Raw genomic sequence first — 20,343 nt, forward strand, 5'->3', positions numbered from 1 at the left:
CAGACACTGCAACTAGAAGACTGATGCTTTGAGAGACCTGTTTCTCTCATGAAGCAGAATTGTGAATATTAACACATCTGAGTTATGTAGCTTTGTCTCCTATAGCTGTGCAAGGAGAAAATGTTGCCAAAGCACATATTACAGAAGGGGTTTGTTTACATCAGGGGTTCCCAAAGTGCGGCCTGGGGGCCAAATGTGGCCATCAAGGATGTTTGGTGCGGCCCCCCAAAGCAAACCTTCAACCACCCCTTTTCTGAACCTTTACTTTATTTTTACACTTTCTGAACATTTTCTGTTACAAATGCACATTCAATTTGGGGGAAAATAAAACAACAATTAAAACTCATAAATGTTCGACAACAGAAATGTATAGGAAAGAAAAAGGTATAATTTGGGACATATTTCATTTTCATCTGTGGTTAATTTTCTACTGTGGCCCCCCATCCCATGCAACCTCCGGAAATTGGCCCTCCATCACCAGACATTGGGAACCCCTGGTTTACATCATATTAAAAGCACTTTGTTTTGTTGTTTCCTCTCTGCTGAAATGCAACCCTGCTATACTGGAGTATGAGGTGACTTTTGGTGGGGCTGATTCTTTGTGTGGTAATCAATCTCAACGTCTTCTACAGAACCCTGAACCCAACACAGTATCCTGACACCCCCCTCCCCCAATCCCCAAGAGAGAAATGCAAACTCACGATTCCAATCTGATTCATTCCTCCAACATATGAAGCTGACATATTCAGATACGTAAATTATTACTTAATAGCAGCTGTAAAGGCGTGATCAGTGCTTTCCCTGTTTCAATGCAGGAGCAAAGACAGGCGGCTCTGTGCAAAGGAGTCAAATCCCTGCACGTCCACTTTGATGCTGCAGCCTGGACATTCAAATATACAGGTGATGGATTTGTAATGCATAGGTATTCCTAGGTCTGGATTCTCTTGAATTAATTCTGAGCAGACAGTCCTGTGTATTGCTGGAAATATAACCAGTACGTCATGCAGGATCATGTGTTCCAGAATGATAAGATATCAGAGTTGATTTTATATACACACATATATTTATATAATATATATATTTATAGGGAGAGAGTGAGGGAGAGAGAGATTAGCTGATTAAATAATTACTTGGTGTGCCAGCACAACAATGGCACCCAGTGATTATCGCCTGAATCCCCCAATGCGGACTCATTCCTTGAATGCCTTACTGTCTAATCTTATCTTACAGCTGATATTATTTTAATGCATCTCACACATCTGTGCCAGGAGTTGTAATATTTTGGCTGAGAAACACCCCCGCCTTAATAAACACAACAGATTGGCAGTAGATCAATATGCGCTTTCTTTTGGGTCTTTTTATGGTTGAATCCAGCCACTTCTTTTCAGTATTTAGGGAATCATTGTTTGACGTTTTTTCACCTATTCGCAAAGGCATCGTGCATTGGGAAAAAGTGAGACCCCTATGAATGAGACCAAGGCTACAGGTCTGATTATTTTAAGCATTTCTCGAACCACATCAGTGCCAGGTACCACTGATTATAACCCACAGCCATAACCCTGAACTTTGCCTAACCTTCAGATAAGATAACCCAAATTAGAAACATTTTTTTCAGCCCATGGTTTTCTTCTTATGTCTTATGTAACAATATTCATGGCATTTTACAATGGATTACTTAGGAGTAAGTTTATTTTTAAAATTCAACACTCTTAAACTTGGAACTAGGTGGTTTTTGATCTTCCTACAAACGGCGAAATCCTGTCACATTGTGTCGTTTCCTCAAAGCTTCTTCTGCAAATGCATTGTTAATCATTGCGTCAGGGTGTGTGGTTAGGGTTAGGGTATGTAAAAGACCAGGTTAGGGCCTGGAGTTACTAATACAACAGACTTGTTTCAGTTAAAGATGGTGCAGTAAAGCAGATCTGGTTGAAGTCTGTCTTCAGTTATGAGGGTTGGTCGACCGTAAGTTTTGATTGAAGGTGAAGATGCGCACCCCTACCCAACTCCAGAAACTGAACACACACTAAACCCACTTAGGGTTTGTTTACACCACTTAGCACAACATCAAATATAGGCGTAAGCCTACCGACCTTTGTATAAGCACACATAACTAGCTAATTAGCTAACTTTGATCATTGATGCTGCAGAACTAGGTAGCAGTGTTATAGCATAGATGTTTACTGAGGCAAACATTTTAAAAAGTTGAATAATCTTCTTGCAGAATGTATTCAAGGTAAAACTCACCATAGATGCAAATACAGCCACCATGTTATAATGAAACGCTATTTGGTGGCAGGTGAACTTGGACTGTCCAGGTAAAGTAAACAGAAAAAAAGCCATACAGCCAGCCAGCTATCTGGTTTAGCTGCACATTTAATGCCATCATCATTAAAACAGTTACTTTAGCAGCCAGTATGCAACTGCACAGCAATAAAAACGAAGCATTACAATACAATTCAATACCTTTCTCTTGTGCTTGTTCTTCTTCCATTTTAATTTTTTATGCTTTTTTGCAACAGATTGGTATGTTCTTTTTCTGTTTCCGACATTATGATTTGGTCGGACATAGTACTAAAATATATTGTTTTCTTTTTGTCTGCCACACCCAAGTGCTAGGATGCATGCTATGCCGCCACAGATCGATGGCAGGTTTCTAGCGCTTAAATTGTTTGTTTCACGACTTGCCCATAAACAAAATCAGTAAATTCTTTGAAAACTTTGATAATTTATGAAAATAATCAAAAATAATGAAAAATATATTCAATTTACATTTCACTTTTTTGCTGGGGGGCTCCTTAGCAGCCGGGGGCCCTAAGCATCCATTTATGCCTAGAAACGGTTCTCATTTGCATCAAATTACAAACATTCACATAAATGCTGCTCCACCCTTGGCAGATCACTGAATGGGCTTCTTTGTGTGACTTGTCCCCTCACTCAAGATATCTTATCAACCCATAAAGATAAGTGTCCTCGGACAGCATGGAAGAATGCTGCTGTATTGTATTATTTTTTTGGAAACCGGGATCATCATTTATGATTCTGGGTCACTGGACTTTGGCCCCCTTATCAGTCTAACATAAATATCGCGGACACATCGCCACTCTGCACAGCTCCCTCGGCTCTCTACCAGATTCAGGTAAACAAATGTCCAATTCCTTGGTTGATATTGTTATTATTACTACTAATAATAATAGGAGGTGGAGGAGAATGAGTTGAAGTACAAACATTGGTCAATCATATGATTTACATATCATACATTAAGATCACTAAACAGATGTTAAATAATAACCTTTTTATGCCAATTTGATATAAATCTGAACAATGTGACGGGGGTGGAAGGCTTTTTATTTTATTCATTGTTTTTAAAGTGGGGTTGGGAAAAACAGAATCAGATCCAGCTAAAAGATATGTATTGTAATTGGGGGTGTCTACATTATAGACAGATTATGGATGTTAGAGAAATTGCATTTGATAACAAACATATTCTTTCTTCAGCTACATATGGTCAGGTCCTATTCTTACAGCATGGGAGGCCAGGAATCTGCTGCTCTGTGGTCCTGCACGTTACATTAATGCCCAGATATAGTGAAACTGTGCTTTTGTTACTTTGCATCTCAGGCAGAGAAGACAGCTGGCAGAGACGGGCATCCACCTGCTGCATATACCACCTCTGATTGGCAACCCGGGTCCCAGAGACAAAAGTACAGTACAGAGCCAACATGACCAGGCTGACTATCTTAGCAGGTACAAATCAACACTTGCACTTCTTTTCTTCTAGAATGACAGATACAAAGTTTAAAATGGTTTAGCAAAACAACTGAAAAAATTAAGTGGAAACTGCAGCACAGAAAATGTTTTTTTGTTTTAAACCCAAAGCAGTGTCCTAAGTACACAAGACAAGGAAACTACTTGTTTTCTGAATAACATTCCCTGTGATTTAAAGTGCATTTATAGCACAGGAATTATTGTCTATTATATGTCCTTATTGCACCCTATGCCTTTATCATTATACAATTAATTGTAGTCCTATATCTCTCTTTCTGTCAGGTTTTAATTTTTGTTTTCTTGTTTTAAATGCAATGATAAAATGGTGTTTGTGTCCTTTACTCAGACTGAAAATGTCTCTCTCCCCGTGTTTTCAGGGCTTGGCCTGCTGTTTTGTATGCAAGCATGTAAGTTTTGCCACTTTTTAGGCATTGTTTGTTATCTGTTGTCATTAAAAACAAGTAATTAATTTTTGTAAATATTACACCCATGAAATTGTGTGAATAATAGCCATGAAGCAGTCCGTAACAAGATACTGAACGTATTAATACATTTATATTTTTCACTTGCCATACTTAATTTTGCATTCATACATTGATTTGGAACAGTTTCACAATAAAAATATATATTAAGAATAAAGATACAGTAAAAGCTTCATGACCAAAACAATAATTTGTTTGTTAAATGTTATCTGAGAGCTGTGAGGAATCTATCCTGATCTCTTCTGTTCTATTTTGTTCTGTCCCTGTCCCTCCCTCAGGCTCAGCCACTAAGCTGGTGTGCTACTTCACCAACTGGTCCCAATACAGGCCAGGCACTGGAAAGTACCTCCCGGACAATGTGGACCCGCACTTGTGCACCCACCTGATCTATGCCTTCTCCATCATCAACCACAACAACGAGCTCGTCACCTACGAGTGGAATGATGAGACACTGTACCGGTCCTTCAACGCCCTGAAGAACAGGTTAGTATCAGTGTGGGAGATGGGAGAGGAGAAAATTTAAAACACAACATAGTTACTACAGCAGGATTTGTGTCTCAGTTGATTCAAATTGAGCAAAAACATAACAGATTTGCACAAGCCAAACAAATAAATAGAAACAGCTGTACCTTATAAATATATACCCTGCAATGATAAACACCATTGCAGAGCTACACTTGGTGGACAGTGGACAGTGTATGATTTTTCTTTTTTTCTTTTTTATAATAGAAACTCTCAACTGAAGACGCTGTTGGCTGTTGGAGGATGGAACTTCGGGTCAAGCCAGTAAGTATTATCATCACCAGTGGCATAAATTGAAGTATTGGAAGTGGCGGTAGAAGTGCTCTTACTAAATGCAGTTGCCAAAGGGGCCAACTTCCTCCACAACTGTCTTTCTGCAGGTCCACTTAAATAATTAGAAATCTCAAGCATACTAAGCTCCTTTTAGCAGTAATTCCAGTTATTACAGCTCAATAACAGGCCATAGAAAGACCCAGCCACAGTCAGAGACTTGTAACAGCCAGGAGCCCCAACTCGCATTGTGTCTTAACTTGGGTTTTCCCTCCAGGTTCTCTATCATGGTCTCGACCCCGGCCAATCGCCAGAGGTTCATCGACTCCTCCATCAGCTTCCTGCGGACACACGGGTTCGACGGGCTGGACCTGGACTGGGAGTACCCTGGTGCTCGAGGGAGCCCCCCGGGGGACAAGCAGAAATTCACCCTGTTGGTGAAGGTGAGTGGATCTATGCAGTCATTGCCCCCAAATCTTTCCTGCTAACTGCCAATCTCATTTGATTTATTTTGCGCCTCTGTTTGGGAGGTGTTTATTTGAGGAAGCACTGGCAGTTGATTGCTTTCTGCCTGTTGTTCATTTTGGCATGCAGGAGCTGCGAGCGGCCTATGAGCAAGAGGCAGTGAACACTAAGCGTGCCAGACTGATGGTTACAGCTGCAGTGGCTGCTGGGAAGGCCAACATCGACAATGGCTATGAGATCGCCGAGATTGCCAAGTGAGTCTGTGGTTTTGAAAGTATTAAATCAGAGGCTGAGAATGGCACCGACATTTTTTTGGAGGGAGGCAGAGTTGTATTAAATTTCTCAAGAGCCACAGCTGAAAACAAGTGTGGGGCTGAAACCACTGAATTGCTCCATCAGACTGCAAAAGCCTGCAAGAAATTTAATAAAAAGAACAGTTGCTTCATCTCAGTGTAAGTCATCAGCATCAGTAGACATGAAGTGGAAAGTTTTTCATGATTACGTTTCCCTCGGCAGAAATTGGGGGACGTGTCATTTTCTGGACACCATACTCAAAACATCCAGCTAAACAAATACCATTGTAGCAAAGTGGTAGCAGTGTGGTCAGGCTAATACATTTCTGCAACCAATCTAGAACTTTACACTTAATTTGCCAGAATGAAGAGTACTAACTGGGTTGTTGTAGCAAACCATTATTTATATTGCAGTTGGGAGTGTAAAAAGTGAACAGGTATAGGCAACAATGCTGTTCTATGCCTAGGAGAGAGTTCAATGCAAACATGGCATCATCTGTGCAGAAACAGCCCATTCTTTTAAATCTTGGTCTTGAACTCAAATAAATCTTGAAATCCTTTAGTCCTTGAATACCAGATAGATCTGAGTCTCTCTGGGAGTTTTTCTCTGTGATGTGGAGCTGCCCCTCGGGGTCTTGGGTCCTGTCAGTGAGCAGCGCCATGTCTGTCTCTGCAGGTCCCTGGACTTCATCAGCGTGATGACCTACGATTTCCATGGAGCCTGGGACTCCTTCACTGGGCACAACAGCCCCCTGTACCGTGGATCCACAGACCAAGGGGATCTCATCTACTTCAACATTGTGAGGAAAAGCTCTGCTCTTTTTATGTTTCAATGACCTGAAGTGTCACCTGATCAGTATTTCCTTGTACATTTAGTGTTGGAGTGAAATATATATATATACTGTGCTAATCATTATGTGTTCTTCCCTTTCCCTTCTTCTTTATCGGACTACCTTTCATTTTATACCCCTTCACACTTCATGTTTCTCCCTTATTCTCTTTCTCGCTCCCTCTGTCTCAATTCAGGAATTTGCGATGAAGTACTGGCGGGATCAGGGCACCCCTCTAGAGAAGCTGCTGATGGGATTCCCCACATACGGGCGCACCTTCCGCCTCACATCCCCCGACACCGGGGTGGGGGCTCCGGCCAGCGGTGCCGCCTCGGCTGGCCCGTACACCCGGGAGGCTGGGTTCTGGGCTTACTATGAGGTGAGCGCAGGAATTCCTCAGTAGGGCAAATTTGTCTATTCTGATGAAATGGCAGCATGAAACAAAATGGCCCTTCTTCAGCTGCTCTGTGGTGTGTTCTCTCTGTTATCTTTTGTTCATATTGATATGCTCATTGCAGCTTACTTTACCACGTCTTTCCTTTGTAGATCTGCACTTTCTTACCAGGTGCAACCATGAAGTGGATCGATGACCAGAAGGTGCCCTATGCCTACAAGGGCAACGAGTGGGTTGGCTTTGATGTCAAGAAGAGCTACGATACCAAGGTACCCCAGCCAATGTCTGTGTGACAAAGGAATATACACTCTTATAAATGAGCTCACTGCCACATGGCTAATCTCTCTGACCAGGGGCATCCATATTGCTGCGCTGCTTGCTGAATGGCCCAAAGGCTCAGGAAAGGCGGGGAGGTGCTGCTAGTTTGAGAGCACACAAAACCACAGCAAATGTTCCTTTCTTTACTTCCTCCACAAGCTTCAAGAATTACGTCACATCACATTCTGTGGCTTGCTTTCTTGTTTATACACATCTCTGTCCTTCGTGTTTGCACGTGTTTTTTTTCACGTGAGGGGAGCACCTTGTTCACCAATTTCTCTGTGCCTCCCTGTCTCCCACCTTCCCTCCCTCCCCCAGGTCCAATGGCTGAAGGACAACAAGTTCGGCGGGGCCTTCGTGTGGGCTCTGGACCTGGACGACTTTGCTGGACAGTTCTGCGGGGAAGGGCCCTACCCCCTGATCAGCCACCTGCGCTCCCTGCTCAACTCGGGTAAGCTGGCGCCTTGGCTACATGGAGGCAGGGTAGTGGTCTTGACTTTTTCTACACTATTTATGGATTCCACATCCATGCATGCTGTTTTGCTGTGTTATGCATGGGTTCATAGCTTTGGACACTTTTGCTTTTAACATTTTGGTTTGCATTTTAAAGAGTTTAGAATTATTTATTATTATTCATTGATTGATTACTTTTATTTTCATTTAGCTGAAATCTCAAACTAATTACTCATTAATGAATGAAGAATTTTCTGGACTTTACCCAGAACAGGGATATTAACTCTGTTTTTAATCGTCCCTGATAAAACCCATAAAAAAACTTGAAGTATTAAAGTGCAGTTCAAAGGCCAACACCAATTGTGTTTAATAGAAATTACTTAATGGTCAGACTCCAGTCCTGGGGGGCCGCAGTGTCTGCTGTTTTTCGTTCCATCACGAGATTCCAATTACTTCATTAATGTCATTATTTACTCAGGTTGGCTTATCTAAAGCTTTTATATTTTATTTTTATATACCTTACAATGTGTTGATGACTCAAAACACTGAACCCACAGAACATTTCAGTGTCTGGAGAGAAGTGTTAAATTAATTCAGTTAATTGTTTAATTAGACCAATTAAGGAGTTAAGAGCTGGGCTGGAACAAAACCCAGCAGACACTGTGGCCCCCCAGGACTGGAGTCTGATTCCCCTGTATTAGAGGATGCAAGGGTTGACAGTCAACACAAAAATGTAGAGCCTTGCAGAGGTGTGCTCTGAGACATAGGAGTACACAAGGATCTCAGAGTGAGACAGGATGTGTTTTCATATGGCTTGTGTTGTCCTCCCACAGATCTGCCCACACTGCCTTCAACGCCACCACCACCACCTTCCACTGATGACACCACACCCAGTCCCCCCACCCCCCCCACCACCACCACCACCACCACCACCACCACCGCCAAGCCTGGAAGTGGCTTCTGTGCTGGCAAACCCGATGGAACATATGCCAACCCCACGGACCCCAACGCCTTCTACCAGTGCTCTCGGGGACAGACCTTCGAGATGAGGTGTGGCACCGGCCTGGTGTTCAATGACCGGTGCAAGTGCTGTGATTGGCCATAGCCTGGAAGACCTCCTCCTCATATCGCACATCTGTCATCCTTCCTCTCGCTTTCCTATCGCCACCAATGGATTGAACATAGACTTGGAAAAGTCTTACTTTTTAATCCATTCCGTTTTTAAACATTTCTCTCTTTTTTATATTATATATTATATATAATACTCAGCTTTAGCTAAGAAAAAACAAAAATACAAAATAAAAAAGCAAATACATCAATGTCTGATATCCATAATTGTTTGTTCAAGTGTGGCCTTATTTCATGTCCACTTCTGACACTAAGGGTTAGATTGGGTCTTTGAAGTGGTCCTGGAATTCAATGACATTAGGAGCCCAAAGGAACAAAAATAATTGTATGAAAGTAAGCCTATCCCCACATTTTGTAAGCGATGACGCAGAACAAGTGAGAACAAGTGAAACACACACCCTGTCTTATAACCCCTATTTTACCATGCTTAAAAAAACAGCTACTGTTGTTATTTTTCCAGCTATCATAATTATTGTAATTATTGAATTTACACCACAATATAACATTCCTTTTTTAATCTGTTTGAGTTTGAAATTTTGAAACATCACAAACAATAACCTACCAGTAGCCTGAATCTTTCCTCCATAAAAACTAAAATAATAGCATAAAGTACATCTCTATTAAGCAGAGAGAAGAAATGGAAATAATCTCCCTGATAACGACCCCCTTTCCCAACTTTCCCAGTTATTTTAATGCATTTTGCTGCTTCAGCCTCTTTTTCTCGGGCACTTTTTTGGCACCTCCTTTCTATTGTTACCGTCCATTTTCACCTTGGATTTATTTATTTATTTATTTATTTATTTATTTATTTATTTTCTTGGCAGACGCCCTTATCCAGGGCGACTTACAACATAAGTGCAAAACAAAGTGCAAGAATACAGTGAAGTACAAGGCATCAATCATTACAAATTCAATTTAACTTAAAAATAGCAATTCAAAATATAATACATTTTACAACTTCCAATTTACAATTTAAACAAGCAAGTACAGTAAGTGAGGTCCTACATCCTGGACAGTAAAAGCTAAGTGCTGTCAAGATGTCGGGTCACAGTCAAGGGCTACGGGAAAGTGAGCAAGGAGGAAAACAATCAAAAACGCAAGAAGCATAATAAAACTGTGAAGTGCTGTCTAGCAGGGATAGAGGACTAATATTACAAGTACTGTCTGTAAAGATGTGTCTTGAGTAAGCGCCGGAATGAGGTCAGAGACTCTGCTGTTTGGACTTCGGTGGGCAGGTCGTTCCACCATTTAGGGTTCAGGGATGAGAAGGAGCGGCTCTGGAGGAGGGAGAGTGGAGAGGAGGCAGAGTTAGTCTTCTGGCGCTGGAGGAGCGCAGTGGTCTGGAGGGAGTGTATGGAGAGATGAGTGTCTGAAGGTAGCTTGGTGCAGTGTGGTCCAGACAGCGGTAGGTGAGGGTCAGTGTGCCGGTATCGGGAGCCAGTGGAGGGAGCGGAGCAGTGGAGTAGCGTGTGAATCGGGGCAGAGAGACACCAGACAAGCCACAGAGTTCTAGTTAAGTCAGCTAACTTGAATGTGATGTGATGATGAAAAGCACAAATGTAATTGGATGAGGAGTCAGACAGCTGTCAAACAAGCAAAGGGAATTTTAATGTTTATTCTACCAATTATGGCCTGTTATGTTATTCTGGGAGGGCATTTGTCCAGTGTGCCAGGTGGCCGGTCCGGTTCCACAGCCAGAATGCAAAGTTGCCCCCTGGACATGCTTGCCATCAATAGCCCTGACACAATTTGGAAGCTCCACAGCCTCCAGAATGCTTTGGCGATGCCAGGCCGCTGCCCACTGGTAGGACAACACACACATTCGCTTTGCCGCACCTGTCAGATGGCTTTGCACACTTCAGACAGACTGCAAGAAACTGTTGCTCCCATCCTGTAGCTTGCAGACACGGTTTGCTGAGAGCTGCCGGAGGCAAGGCTTCTGAGAGCCACGGCCAATCGCTCAGCTGTGCTTATTGGCGAGTGGTGGGTCTATTGATGAACAATGTACGGCTCTAGGCGCTGGAGCAGGTCAGAGAAACGATGTGGTGATGTGGTGAAAGTACTAAAAATGCATCTCCTCATCCACAAAATGTATTTGTGCACATAATGAGTATTGTGTCCCTTGAATTGCACATTTCTTTAATAAAATGTGAATTATATCCCACGAAATGCCCATGTATTTTGTGCTGTGCAATTTTGGACAAAAGGTAAAATGTACTCTGCTTTCTGTGGACGGAATGAACAATTAGTATTCATGATCAAACAGTGACTGATCGAAGCATTGATCCAGAGACCCGGGTTTGCAACGAGATCAGGATTGAATTCCAAATGAAAGAAAGAAACTCACTGAGCCGATCAGAAGAGCGCTATATCAAGTGCAAATCTAATATAATAAATAATGATAATAATGAATATATGATGTGTAGAAAATAGTGTGTTTCACCAATCAACATGATTATAACTCTTTCACAATTACTAATTTGATTACAAAGCCCATATTATCGGCTATATGTATTATATTATTCAGTGGGCTATAGCATATCAAATGAACTGCGGGTCTGGCAGTTGGAGAAGAACATATTTATAGCTCATTAATTTTGAGGAGTATAACAGCTGAAACGCCATATATGTATTTAATTCAAATATTTAATAACATATAAGAACAGATATGCAGGAGAAATTCACATACGCAGAGATATGTGTGTGTATGTTCTAGTGTTAAGTCTCTAGCCAGCTATAGCAATATAGACCTGCACATACAGGATGCAATTTGTATGTGTGTGTGTGTGTGTGTGCGTGTAGTTTCTGTAACATGTAATTAGTAATTAACAGTATGTGTTGATTTACATCCATACAATCGTAGGTGCACCATAGAAATCGGGTTTCGTTTCCTGTAGGTTGCGATGTGTAAATGTGACACTGCCCCCTATGGAGGCGTCACTCTTACGTGCAAGTATGTTGGCAGACAGCTGTGCGACCGTCTGCGCACGACACACGTGCATGTGCACAAAGACACAGACGCAGAAGTATAAATCAGCCTTAAATCTGAGCGGGAGAAGCAGCACCATGTCTGTTAGAAAACGCAGGCGCAAAAACACAGTAATAGTTGAGTTAAATCTGCTGGAGCTTAGGAACTAAATGAACTACTTACTTTGGAGACCAGTCCAAGAAAAAATCACACCCACACACCCACACACACACACACACACACACACACACACACACACACACACACACACACACTGTACTACTCTCTGGCTGCTTGATGTGCTGTTTTGAGGTTTCAGAAGCACCATCTACAGTCTGTTGGTAGAGTGCAGACTAGTCTTGCTTGCTGTGTGTCAATGCTGCAGTTGAATTATGAGTTCAAAGTATAGCATAAGTAGTAGTTGCAGGCAGGCCGGCCAGGAGGGAGTTGCAGTAGTCCATGCGGGAGAGGACCAGTGACTGGACGAGCAGCTGAGTCGAGAAGTCGGTTTCCTATACATCAGCCAGTTCATAATCCATCTACATACATTACCCTGAATACCTACAGCTGTAAGAAATACTTACCACTGATAATGCGTTAGGCCCAACAGTGTCTGTAATTAATGTATCACAAGTTGTACAGGATATGTAAAATAGAATTCCTATATAATACCTAGCTGAAACCACCTTTAATCCCTGGGTGTATAAAACACTAAAAACCCAACCCAAAAATATATAAAAAAGGAACCTAGTAAATAATAAAACTACCATTTCCATACAACTATACTGCAAACACACAAAGGCGCCAATAATTCTTCTCCCTCTTCCTTTCGCAGGTGCGATCAACACTCAAGCCACACAAGTAAGTGGGATTAACTTCTCGTGGTTTCTCTTCCACGCAGTCCGACAGCGCCCCGTTGGACATACACACATAAGAGGGCCTGCACTTACTGGTATACTGACATGGATCACTGTAACCAGGTCCTGCAGTTCAGGTGATGTTACACGGTGGGAGACCAGATCTTTACGTCCCTCATCCAGATATCCCTGTGAAGGTATGTAGATTAGTTGAGATTGAGGAACATTGTCCAACTCTTCATGGAGTGGAGTGCTCTGTGTGTTTTTCCTGCTTTATGAAGAACCCATATTGGTGCAAATGGTAAACTGTCACTGAAGGGCAGGGACTAACTTTAAAGTGGCAGGGCTCAGTATGGTTACCACTGTCACAATGCCAGTAACTGATTCACCACAGGACAAAGAGCAGGCTGTGATGGTTATTTTGCAGCATGTTTCCTTGTGCTGTTGTTTTCCCGTATTGCACACGCATGTTTTGTTATCTTTAGAAATGGTTCCACACTAACTTCCTGAATCAATAGCGTCATTAGGGAGTTGTACTTTGGCACTCATTAGTTTATTATAAATAACGTTTGAAACAGGAGTATTCACTCTGGTCATTGTTTCTGGTTCAGTGAGGATACAGGTAAATAGTGTCTTATGTATGTATTTATTTTTCTCTCATTGATTGAATCATGTGACTTTTAACTATTCAAACACAGTAGGAAACTTAAAATTATTCTTTATATGCACAGTATTTGCGTGTGTATATTTTTTCTACAAAGGTGATGTGTATCAAAGGGATACAGAAAACCGCATTGAATGAAAATGATTTGGTTTCTTGAACCGCAATGCAATTTCCACAAATTCACAATACATTTCCTTTATTGGAGATATTTTAGGCAGATCTCCACATGTGAGAGACCTGCTGACATACAATGACCCGGCTCACAATCTTGGCAGGTAACATACCCTATACGCAAAGCAAATGTTTTAGTCATTTATGGATACTTGTTTTGTCTGAGTTCTTCTATGTTTAGTTTCTTCTCCTCTTTCTTTAGGGTTGGGCCTGCTCCTGTGTCTTCAAATTGGTAAGTGAGGCCCGATTCTCCTAACCCAACCCTATCCCAGCCCCTACCTGAAAACCTGCCTTATCGTAACCTTACTAATTAAATCCAGTTGGTGCATACAGGCAGCAGCAGGAGCTTTTTTCAGTGATGTTTCTAAGATCAGAAACTTGCTTTGAGCTGAGCCAACCACCAACACCTCTACTGTCTGTCCACTGCTCCAGGCACAGCCACCAAGCTGGTGTGCTACTTCACCAACTGGTCCCAGTACAGACCTGGTGCTGCGAAATTCATGCCCAATAATGTCGACCCCCACCTCTGCACCCACCTGGTCTACGCCTTCGCCAGCATTAACAGCAACAATGAACTCGTCACCTACGAGTGGAACGACGAGACGCTGTACCAGTCCTTCAACGGGCTGAAGAAGAGGTTAGTGTTTGTGTGTGTGTATACGCGTTTGTGTGTGTATGTTTTTTGTGTCCCGTAAAAAAGTTACACTGGATCTGTAACCTTCTTTAGGAAATTTTGAATGTCAAGCTGCATACTCTGCTTTCCTCTTATTTTACTTTCGGATCTGTGTTGCTACCTAAATGTCATTGTTTACTGAAAACTGTATTTACGTGAGTCTCACACATTCACAAAGAGACTAAGAAATCCTTTGAGAAAGATGCACTCTTATTACCTCCTTCTGCCCTCTGTAGATAGATCCATGTATAATTTTACCTCTTTCTCCCGTAGTAACTCACAGCTGAAGACTCTGCTAGCTGTCGGAGGTTGGGTCAACGGCACAAGTCCGTAAGTATTGACAATAGCAGAACTGAGGTCAGAAATGGCCGCTGTAGGACTGCATAGTTATCAGCTGGAATTTATTATGAGAAGATATAGTACTACTCGGATATTGACATTGCTGTTATTATGAGTTGCAATATCAGTTGTAGTCAACATCTGTCAAAATTCAGATACATAATATTTAGCAAAAACTAAAATAAGAAAACAAACAAGGAAACTGAGGAAGTAAAGCTTTTCTTAAAATATATATTATTTCTGGTGTGGCAGTCAGAAGAGATGCCCTGTGATAGAACACCTTTATCTACACCTTTCTGCCTTAGGTTCATTGATATGGTTACCACGCCCAAGAGCCGCCAAAAATTCATCCAGTCTTCTATCAAATTCCTGTGGAAGCATGGGTTTGATGGCCTGGACCTGGATTGGGAATATCCTGGTTCTCACGGGAGCCCCCCAGAGGACAAGCAGAGATTCAGCCTGCTGGTGAAGGTTAGTCAGGCTTCTTTAAAGTCCCACCCACAGACCTCTTGCTCCAATAACAATTGCCCATGGTCACCTGAGTCCTCCATTCTTTTGTTCTCCAATCCTGTTGACAGGAGCTCAATGAAGCATTTCAGAAGGACGCCACAGACAACCGACGTCCCAGACTGCTGCTCTCGGCTGCTGTGGCTTCTGGGAAAGATGAGATCGACAACGGTTATGAGGTTGTGGAGATATCCAAGTGAGTCTAGTTTTCTGAAAGTTCTCTTGTCAAACTTGCTGGGAAAACAAAATAATGTTTTGAAGGAGAGTTGACTTTTTCCTTTCCTTCTGTTTTCTGTCGCTGTCTCAGGTACCTGGACTTCATCAGTGTGATGACCTATGACTTCCACGGTCCCTGGGAGAACTTCACTGGACACAACAGCCCGCTGTACCGTGGCTCCAAGGACCAGGGAGAGTTCATCACCTACAACATTGTGAGGACAACACATTGCAAGGGGATTGGGGGGACAGCAGGCTGGCCAACCTCTGATTCAATTACAATTATTAGATGACACTCACCTTTGAGAACTGCCCATGACAGATCAATATTAAACAAGATTAATATATATATAATACAATATATAATAATGTACATATTCAACTTTATTCTGAGTCCCAGCTGCAACTGCATAAGGAGGAAGTGGAAAATGCTTCATAAATCCTTCTTCCATCTGCCTCTACATCATCACCCATGGTTCCTTCCTTCACATCCCAGACCTTCTGCCTCTCTCTCCTGTCCAGGACTTTGTGATGAAGTACTGGCGGGATCTGGGTGCCCCTGTGGACAAGCTGCTCCTGGGATTCCCCACTTATGGGCGCACCTTCCGCCTGCTGTCCAGTGCCAATGGAGTGGGAGCTCCAGCCAATGGCTCTTCGGCAGCTGGGCCCTACACCCGTGAGCCTGGGTTCTGGTCCTACTACGAGGTGAGGCCAAGTGTGGCTCTTCACCACACTGGTAATAAAAATGTAGTGGTGATACGGTAGCTTTCCCCTGCTTTCCTGTATGTTCCACGCATTGCATGCACTCGGTGGCTTTGACGTGCTTGTCCTGTGTATTGGCTGACTATACCATTGGTTGCTCACCTCCTTGAACCTCAGGCATGCCTATTAAATGTCAAATTTTGTGAGTGACAAGTCCAGAACTTGACTTGATCAACTGACAGGAATTATTTATGAATTTAATATTTTGTAATTATGTGGCACACCCAAAATTAATACATTATTTGAGAAATGAGGGTTACGGTTTGGTCCGGGTAAGGGTTAGGGTCACCTGTAAACTTAATCTATCATTAAGGTTAGGGTTGGTTGTCTGCTCACTGAACTGGGTCTCATGTAAATTTGTATGAGCCTAGCTTGACATTTTGGTGTTGGCTGATGATCAGGCCAAAATGAAGCACTGACCTACTGATTGAATTCAAAGGTGTTTAGTGAAATATTTATCCTTTCTGCACTGAAATGCATTATCACAGTTTAACAACATTGCACATCAGTTCACTTATGGTGCTTTATTAATTATCAGAAAAGACATATTATTATTCCTGTTTTGAGTTACTTTTTTGACGGGATATATTGATCCATTGCAGTTTCATTAGAGGGTCTAACGTAGGTATTTCAGTTTCTTGTTTATTTTCTAGAAGGCCTACACAATCACAAATGCATCAGGACAACAGATGTTCATCAATACAATGCTTTATATTGATATAGCATTTCAGATTCCTATAACTTAGACTTCCCATTTTCTGCAGTATTGTCAGTGTCTAATAATGAGAGCGGCTCTCTTCCAGATCTGCACATTCCTCGAGAGCACTAAAGTCCAGTGGATTGAGGACCAGCAGGTGCCCTACGCTACCCGAGGGAGAGTGTGGGTGGGCTTCGACAACATGGAAAGCTTCGAGAACAAGGTACCACTACCGTACAATTGAGCCCAGTATCCAGTGTCCACCTCAAACAGACCACTCCGTCTCATGCCTTTGGTTGTGGGTGCTCTGCTGTACCTCCCAGGATGCAGCTCCATGCCCCTCCAGATCTAAGAAGGCCTCTTGATCCAGATGCTAGGACAAGGGTCTCACCACCAGGAGGTAGTGTTTTCCCATGAGTGCAGTTGCCTCATCTTCTGGAAGTCGTTCTGGACATCAACGATGCCTCTAATCTACTACTATGTAAAATACATATCAGGGGAGCTGCTATGTCTGTCTTTTTCAACTTCAAAGCTTCTGTGTGGCTTGGAGAGGTGGAGTATGTGGCCACTGCGCTGACCTTAGTGATGAGTGCTCTGTCTGAATCCTCTCGGTTTAGCTATTAAACACACCTGTTGTTCCTAACCTACAACAATACTACCAGTATAATCCCAGTACTTCGTCTGTACCCAACAGTCTGACCTATTATCTAGTGTGTGATTGTGCTCATGGTGAGGTCACACAAATGTTTCAAAGTTCCTTTCCACCTTCCACCTAATGCCTTATCTGCTGTGTCTAAGTATCTCTGTGTCTGCCCTCCCTTGCCCTTGTCCTACCTCATGCCTACCCTCTACCACCCCACCCTCACAGGTCCAATGGCTTCAACAGCATAATCTGGGTGGGGCCTTCGTGTGGACCTTGGATCTAGATGACTTCAATGGAGATTTCTGTGCACAGGGCCGCTACCCTCTGATTGAACACCTGCGCAACCTGCTGGGTAAGCCAGGCCATCAGTTGACTGTAAAGCCTAAAGTCTAGGCCAAAAATGAGATTTTATGAAGAAGGCTACTCCTCTTTTCCTGTTGAAGCTCCCCTTTATTTAAATGCCTAAATAGAAACAGACGTATATCCATATCCTCAGACAGCCTCCAGGCAAAAAGTTTTTTGACAATGACGAGAACTGTGAAGATGGACTGCTGGACTGTGACACTTCATCATCTTGAAATGAAAAACGATGATTTATTTAGCGATGCCTTTGTTTCAGGGCGACCTTCGTGGTTTCCTGAACACTGACCAGTAATGATCTACAAATACACAGTATCACAAGGATAACAATATCAATACACAATTGGCCTACACATTGCAGTGAATAAAATAAAGATACAATGGGAGATTAGAGTATTGGACTTTATACAGGATATAATAATTGACCGGTCATTTTACTGTAATAAAAGAAGGGAGTAAAGACGACAGGACTGTATGGTTCAGTTTCTTAAACGTGACTGAAACCCCTTCAGTGTTATCCCTGAGACTTTGCTCCATCTAAAGGTCAATACAGAAGGGTTTTAACGTGATTTTAAAGGCCTTCATTTTCTTTAATAAGTGAGAATAAACATGTTTCAGGGTTATATTGCTAGAGAATCATGCATTTATTTTTTATCAGCATTTTCAAATGCACATCAGACCACTGGGAACATCACAGATTTATTCCCAACCCCAAATTATTCCACAGTAATTCCCCATGTAATTACCATGCCAGCTCTCTGAGGGACCAGCATTGTTTTTACTTTCTCTTGCAGGTTTACCCCCGAAACCCACCACCACTAAGCCCCCCCCCACCACCCCACCAAGCAAATTCTGTGATGACAGGCTGGACGGTCTGTACCCCAACCCAGACGACCCCACCACCTACTACCACTGCTATCGCGGCGCCACCTACCTGCAGAAGTGTCAGCCGGGGCTGGTCTTCATCGACGCGTGCAAGTGTTGCGACTGGCCTTAGGATGTCCTGCACATCTCCCCTTGTCCTTACACTCCATCACAGTGAATCAATTGCTGCTCCACCGCTCTGCTCTTCCTCGTTCCAATTGACAGACCCGCCCCGCTGACTCCAGTCTGATGTAGGCTTCAGAGATTTGAGTACTCGATTCAGTGTTCACCTTAATCATTTCTGAAAACAGCAGAAAATACACAGGAAACACACACACACATACATACATGTATTATACATTACAAATCTGGAAATTAAGTGTGTTCTCTTCACATCTTACATCACATTTGTGGAAGTCATGCCTGATCAAATAAATCAATCTTCTGCTGACGCTCTGAAACTCTGTAATGTACCAGAAATAAAGGAATTCACACACTGTTTTTGTTTTTGTTTTCTCCAATATCAGTTTGATTAACATAAAGTATGAGTGAAACGATGCTGATGCTAAGATACAGCCAAACAGTTGCAATGGACAAATTGCCTTTAATTTATTTATATGGTTATTGTTTTAATTAGTACGTACTTTCGATTGGCCTCGGACTTTAAACTGGGGTGTGTTAGTATAAATTGTATCGATGTGAGAGGAAATAATAACTGCTATCTAGTGACACCACATAACCCACAGCGGTCAGGCCCTCTGAAAACAAGACCGGGTTGATAAGCAAGTTACCAAAATACTTTACTTATACGAACTCAGATTAGCAGTGAATTCACCTTGAGGCTGTTTAGTTTCAAAGAAGTTATATGTTTATTAAATGGACAATGTAAATGGATGGAGAGAGAGAGATCTATTATAAAATGAAAGTATTACACTACCCGTTCCTACAACTTACAGCCCAAACACAACTAGGTTTTACGAAAATCCAATGTATCAATCCTATAAATCCTTGGATAGTAAGCAGAAATGTACTACCTGTGTGGTTTACTGAGGTTCGATACTGGGGGAGGGCTGGCAGACTGCATTGACTTGGTTGCCAAGTTTCCAGGTTTATGGTGGAGAAGTTCTGTTCCTGACACCTTTTGGGGTTTCCACTTCAGTGCCTTCCAATGTTTCTGTTGTTCCACTCCCAGGTCGTTTCACTCCAAATTGTTAGTTTTAACTTTCTGGTTTTATAGGTTTTAGACAAAGAGATCCTAATCTCTTTCCCTCCAAACTTCTGATTGGTCAGGTTTGGGGTAATACATGTTTAATTCAAATCGACGCAGCCCTTGCCATTCCTCTCCCTTGATTCCTGCAGGACGTGTATCAGAGGTGTGATGGCTTTGAGGAATGTGAAAATGTACAAATGTTACCTAAGTTTCTAACTCCTGATTTAACTGTCAAATTTAAGTTACATCAATTATATTTTCAAGTCCCTCAAAGCATGACCTTACATTTGATACCAAGAAAGCCATGTGTTCTTTTATGGTAATATTAAATTTGAAATTTGTCGGTCAAAAGTATCTTGTGGTTGATTTTGTTAGTGCGTTTTGCCAACTTCTGTTCTACAATTTTTAACATGGATAGTGGGATGACATGTAGCATTACTGTTTTGTTTTTAAGGTAAGGGTTCAGCTGCAATCACTTTGTCAGCTTGATTC

General features: G+C 42.3%; 2 protein-coding genes across 7 annotated transcripts; both read left to right on the forward strand.

Moving 5' to 3' along the window:
* Positions 1–3,084: 3,084 nt before the first annotated feature.
* Positions 3,085–9,111, forward strand: LOC136749199 (acidic mammalian chitinase). Its single transcript, XM_066703239.1, has 12 exons — positions 3,085–3,136; positions 3,619–3,744; positions 4,143–4,172; positions 4,526–4,730; positions 4,977–5,033; positions 5,317–5,482; positions 5,634–5,758; positions 6,474–6,597; positions 6,824–7,006; positions 7,174–7,290; positions 7,658–7,790; positions 8,626–9,111. Exons 2-12 carry the CDS (start codon positions 3,720–3,722, stop codon positions 8,895–8,897), a joined length of 1,437 nt encoding a protein of 478 aa, XP_066559336.1. The 5' UTR covers positions 3,085–3,136; positions 3,619–3,719; the 3' UTR covers positions 8,898–9,111.
* Positions 9,112–13,282: 4,171 nt separating this feature from the next.
* Positions 13,283–19,140, forward strand: LOC136749201 (acidic mammalian chitinase). Of its 6 annotated transcripts, none has more exons than XM_066703241.1 (12): positions 13,283–13,367; positions 13,615–13,684; positions 13,783–13,812; positions 14,013–14,217; positions 14,527–14,583; positions 14,898–15,063; positions 15,171–15,295; positions 15,407–15,530; positions 15,838–16,020; positions 16,881–16,997; positions 17,643–17,769; positions 18,572–19,140. In XM_066703241.1, exons 2-12 carry the CDS (start codon positions 13,660–13,662, stop codon positions 18,772–18,774), a joined length of 1,362 nt encoding a protein of 453 aa, XP_066559338.1. In that variant the 5' UTR covers positions 13,283–13,367; positions 13,615–13,659; the 3' UTR covers positions 18,775–19,140. The 6 variants fall into 6 exon arrangements, with proteins under 6 accessions (XP_066559338.1, XP_066559340.1, XP_066559339.1 ...); XM_066703243.1 differs by having other exon boundaries at positions 13,323–13,383; positions 13,624–13,684; XM_066703242.1 differs by having other exon boundaries at positions 13,338–13,383.
* Positions 19,141–20,343: the final 1,203 nt, after the last annotated feature.

This window comes from Amia ocellicauda, chromosome 5 (genome assembly GCF_036373705.1).
Source record: "Amia ocellicauda isolate fAmiCal2 chromosome 5, fAmiCal2.hap1, whole genome shotgun sequence".
Classification (NCBI taxonomy): domain Eukaryota; kingdom Metazoa; phylum Chordata; class Actinopteri; order Amiiformes; family Amiidae; genus Amia; species Amia ocellicauda.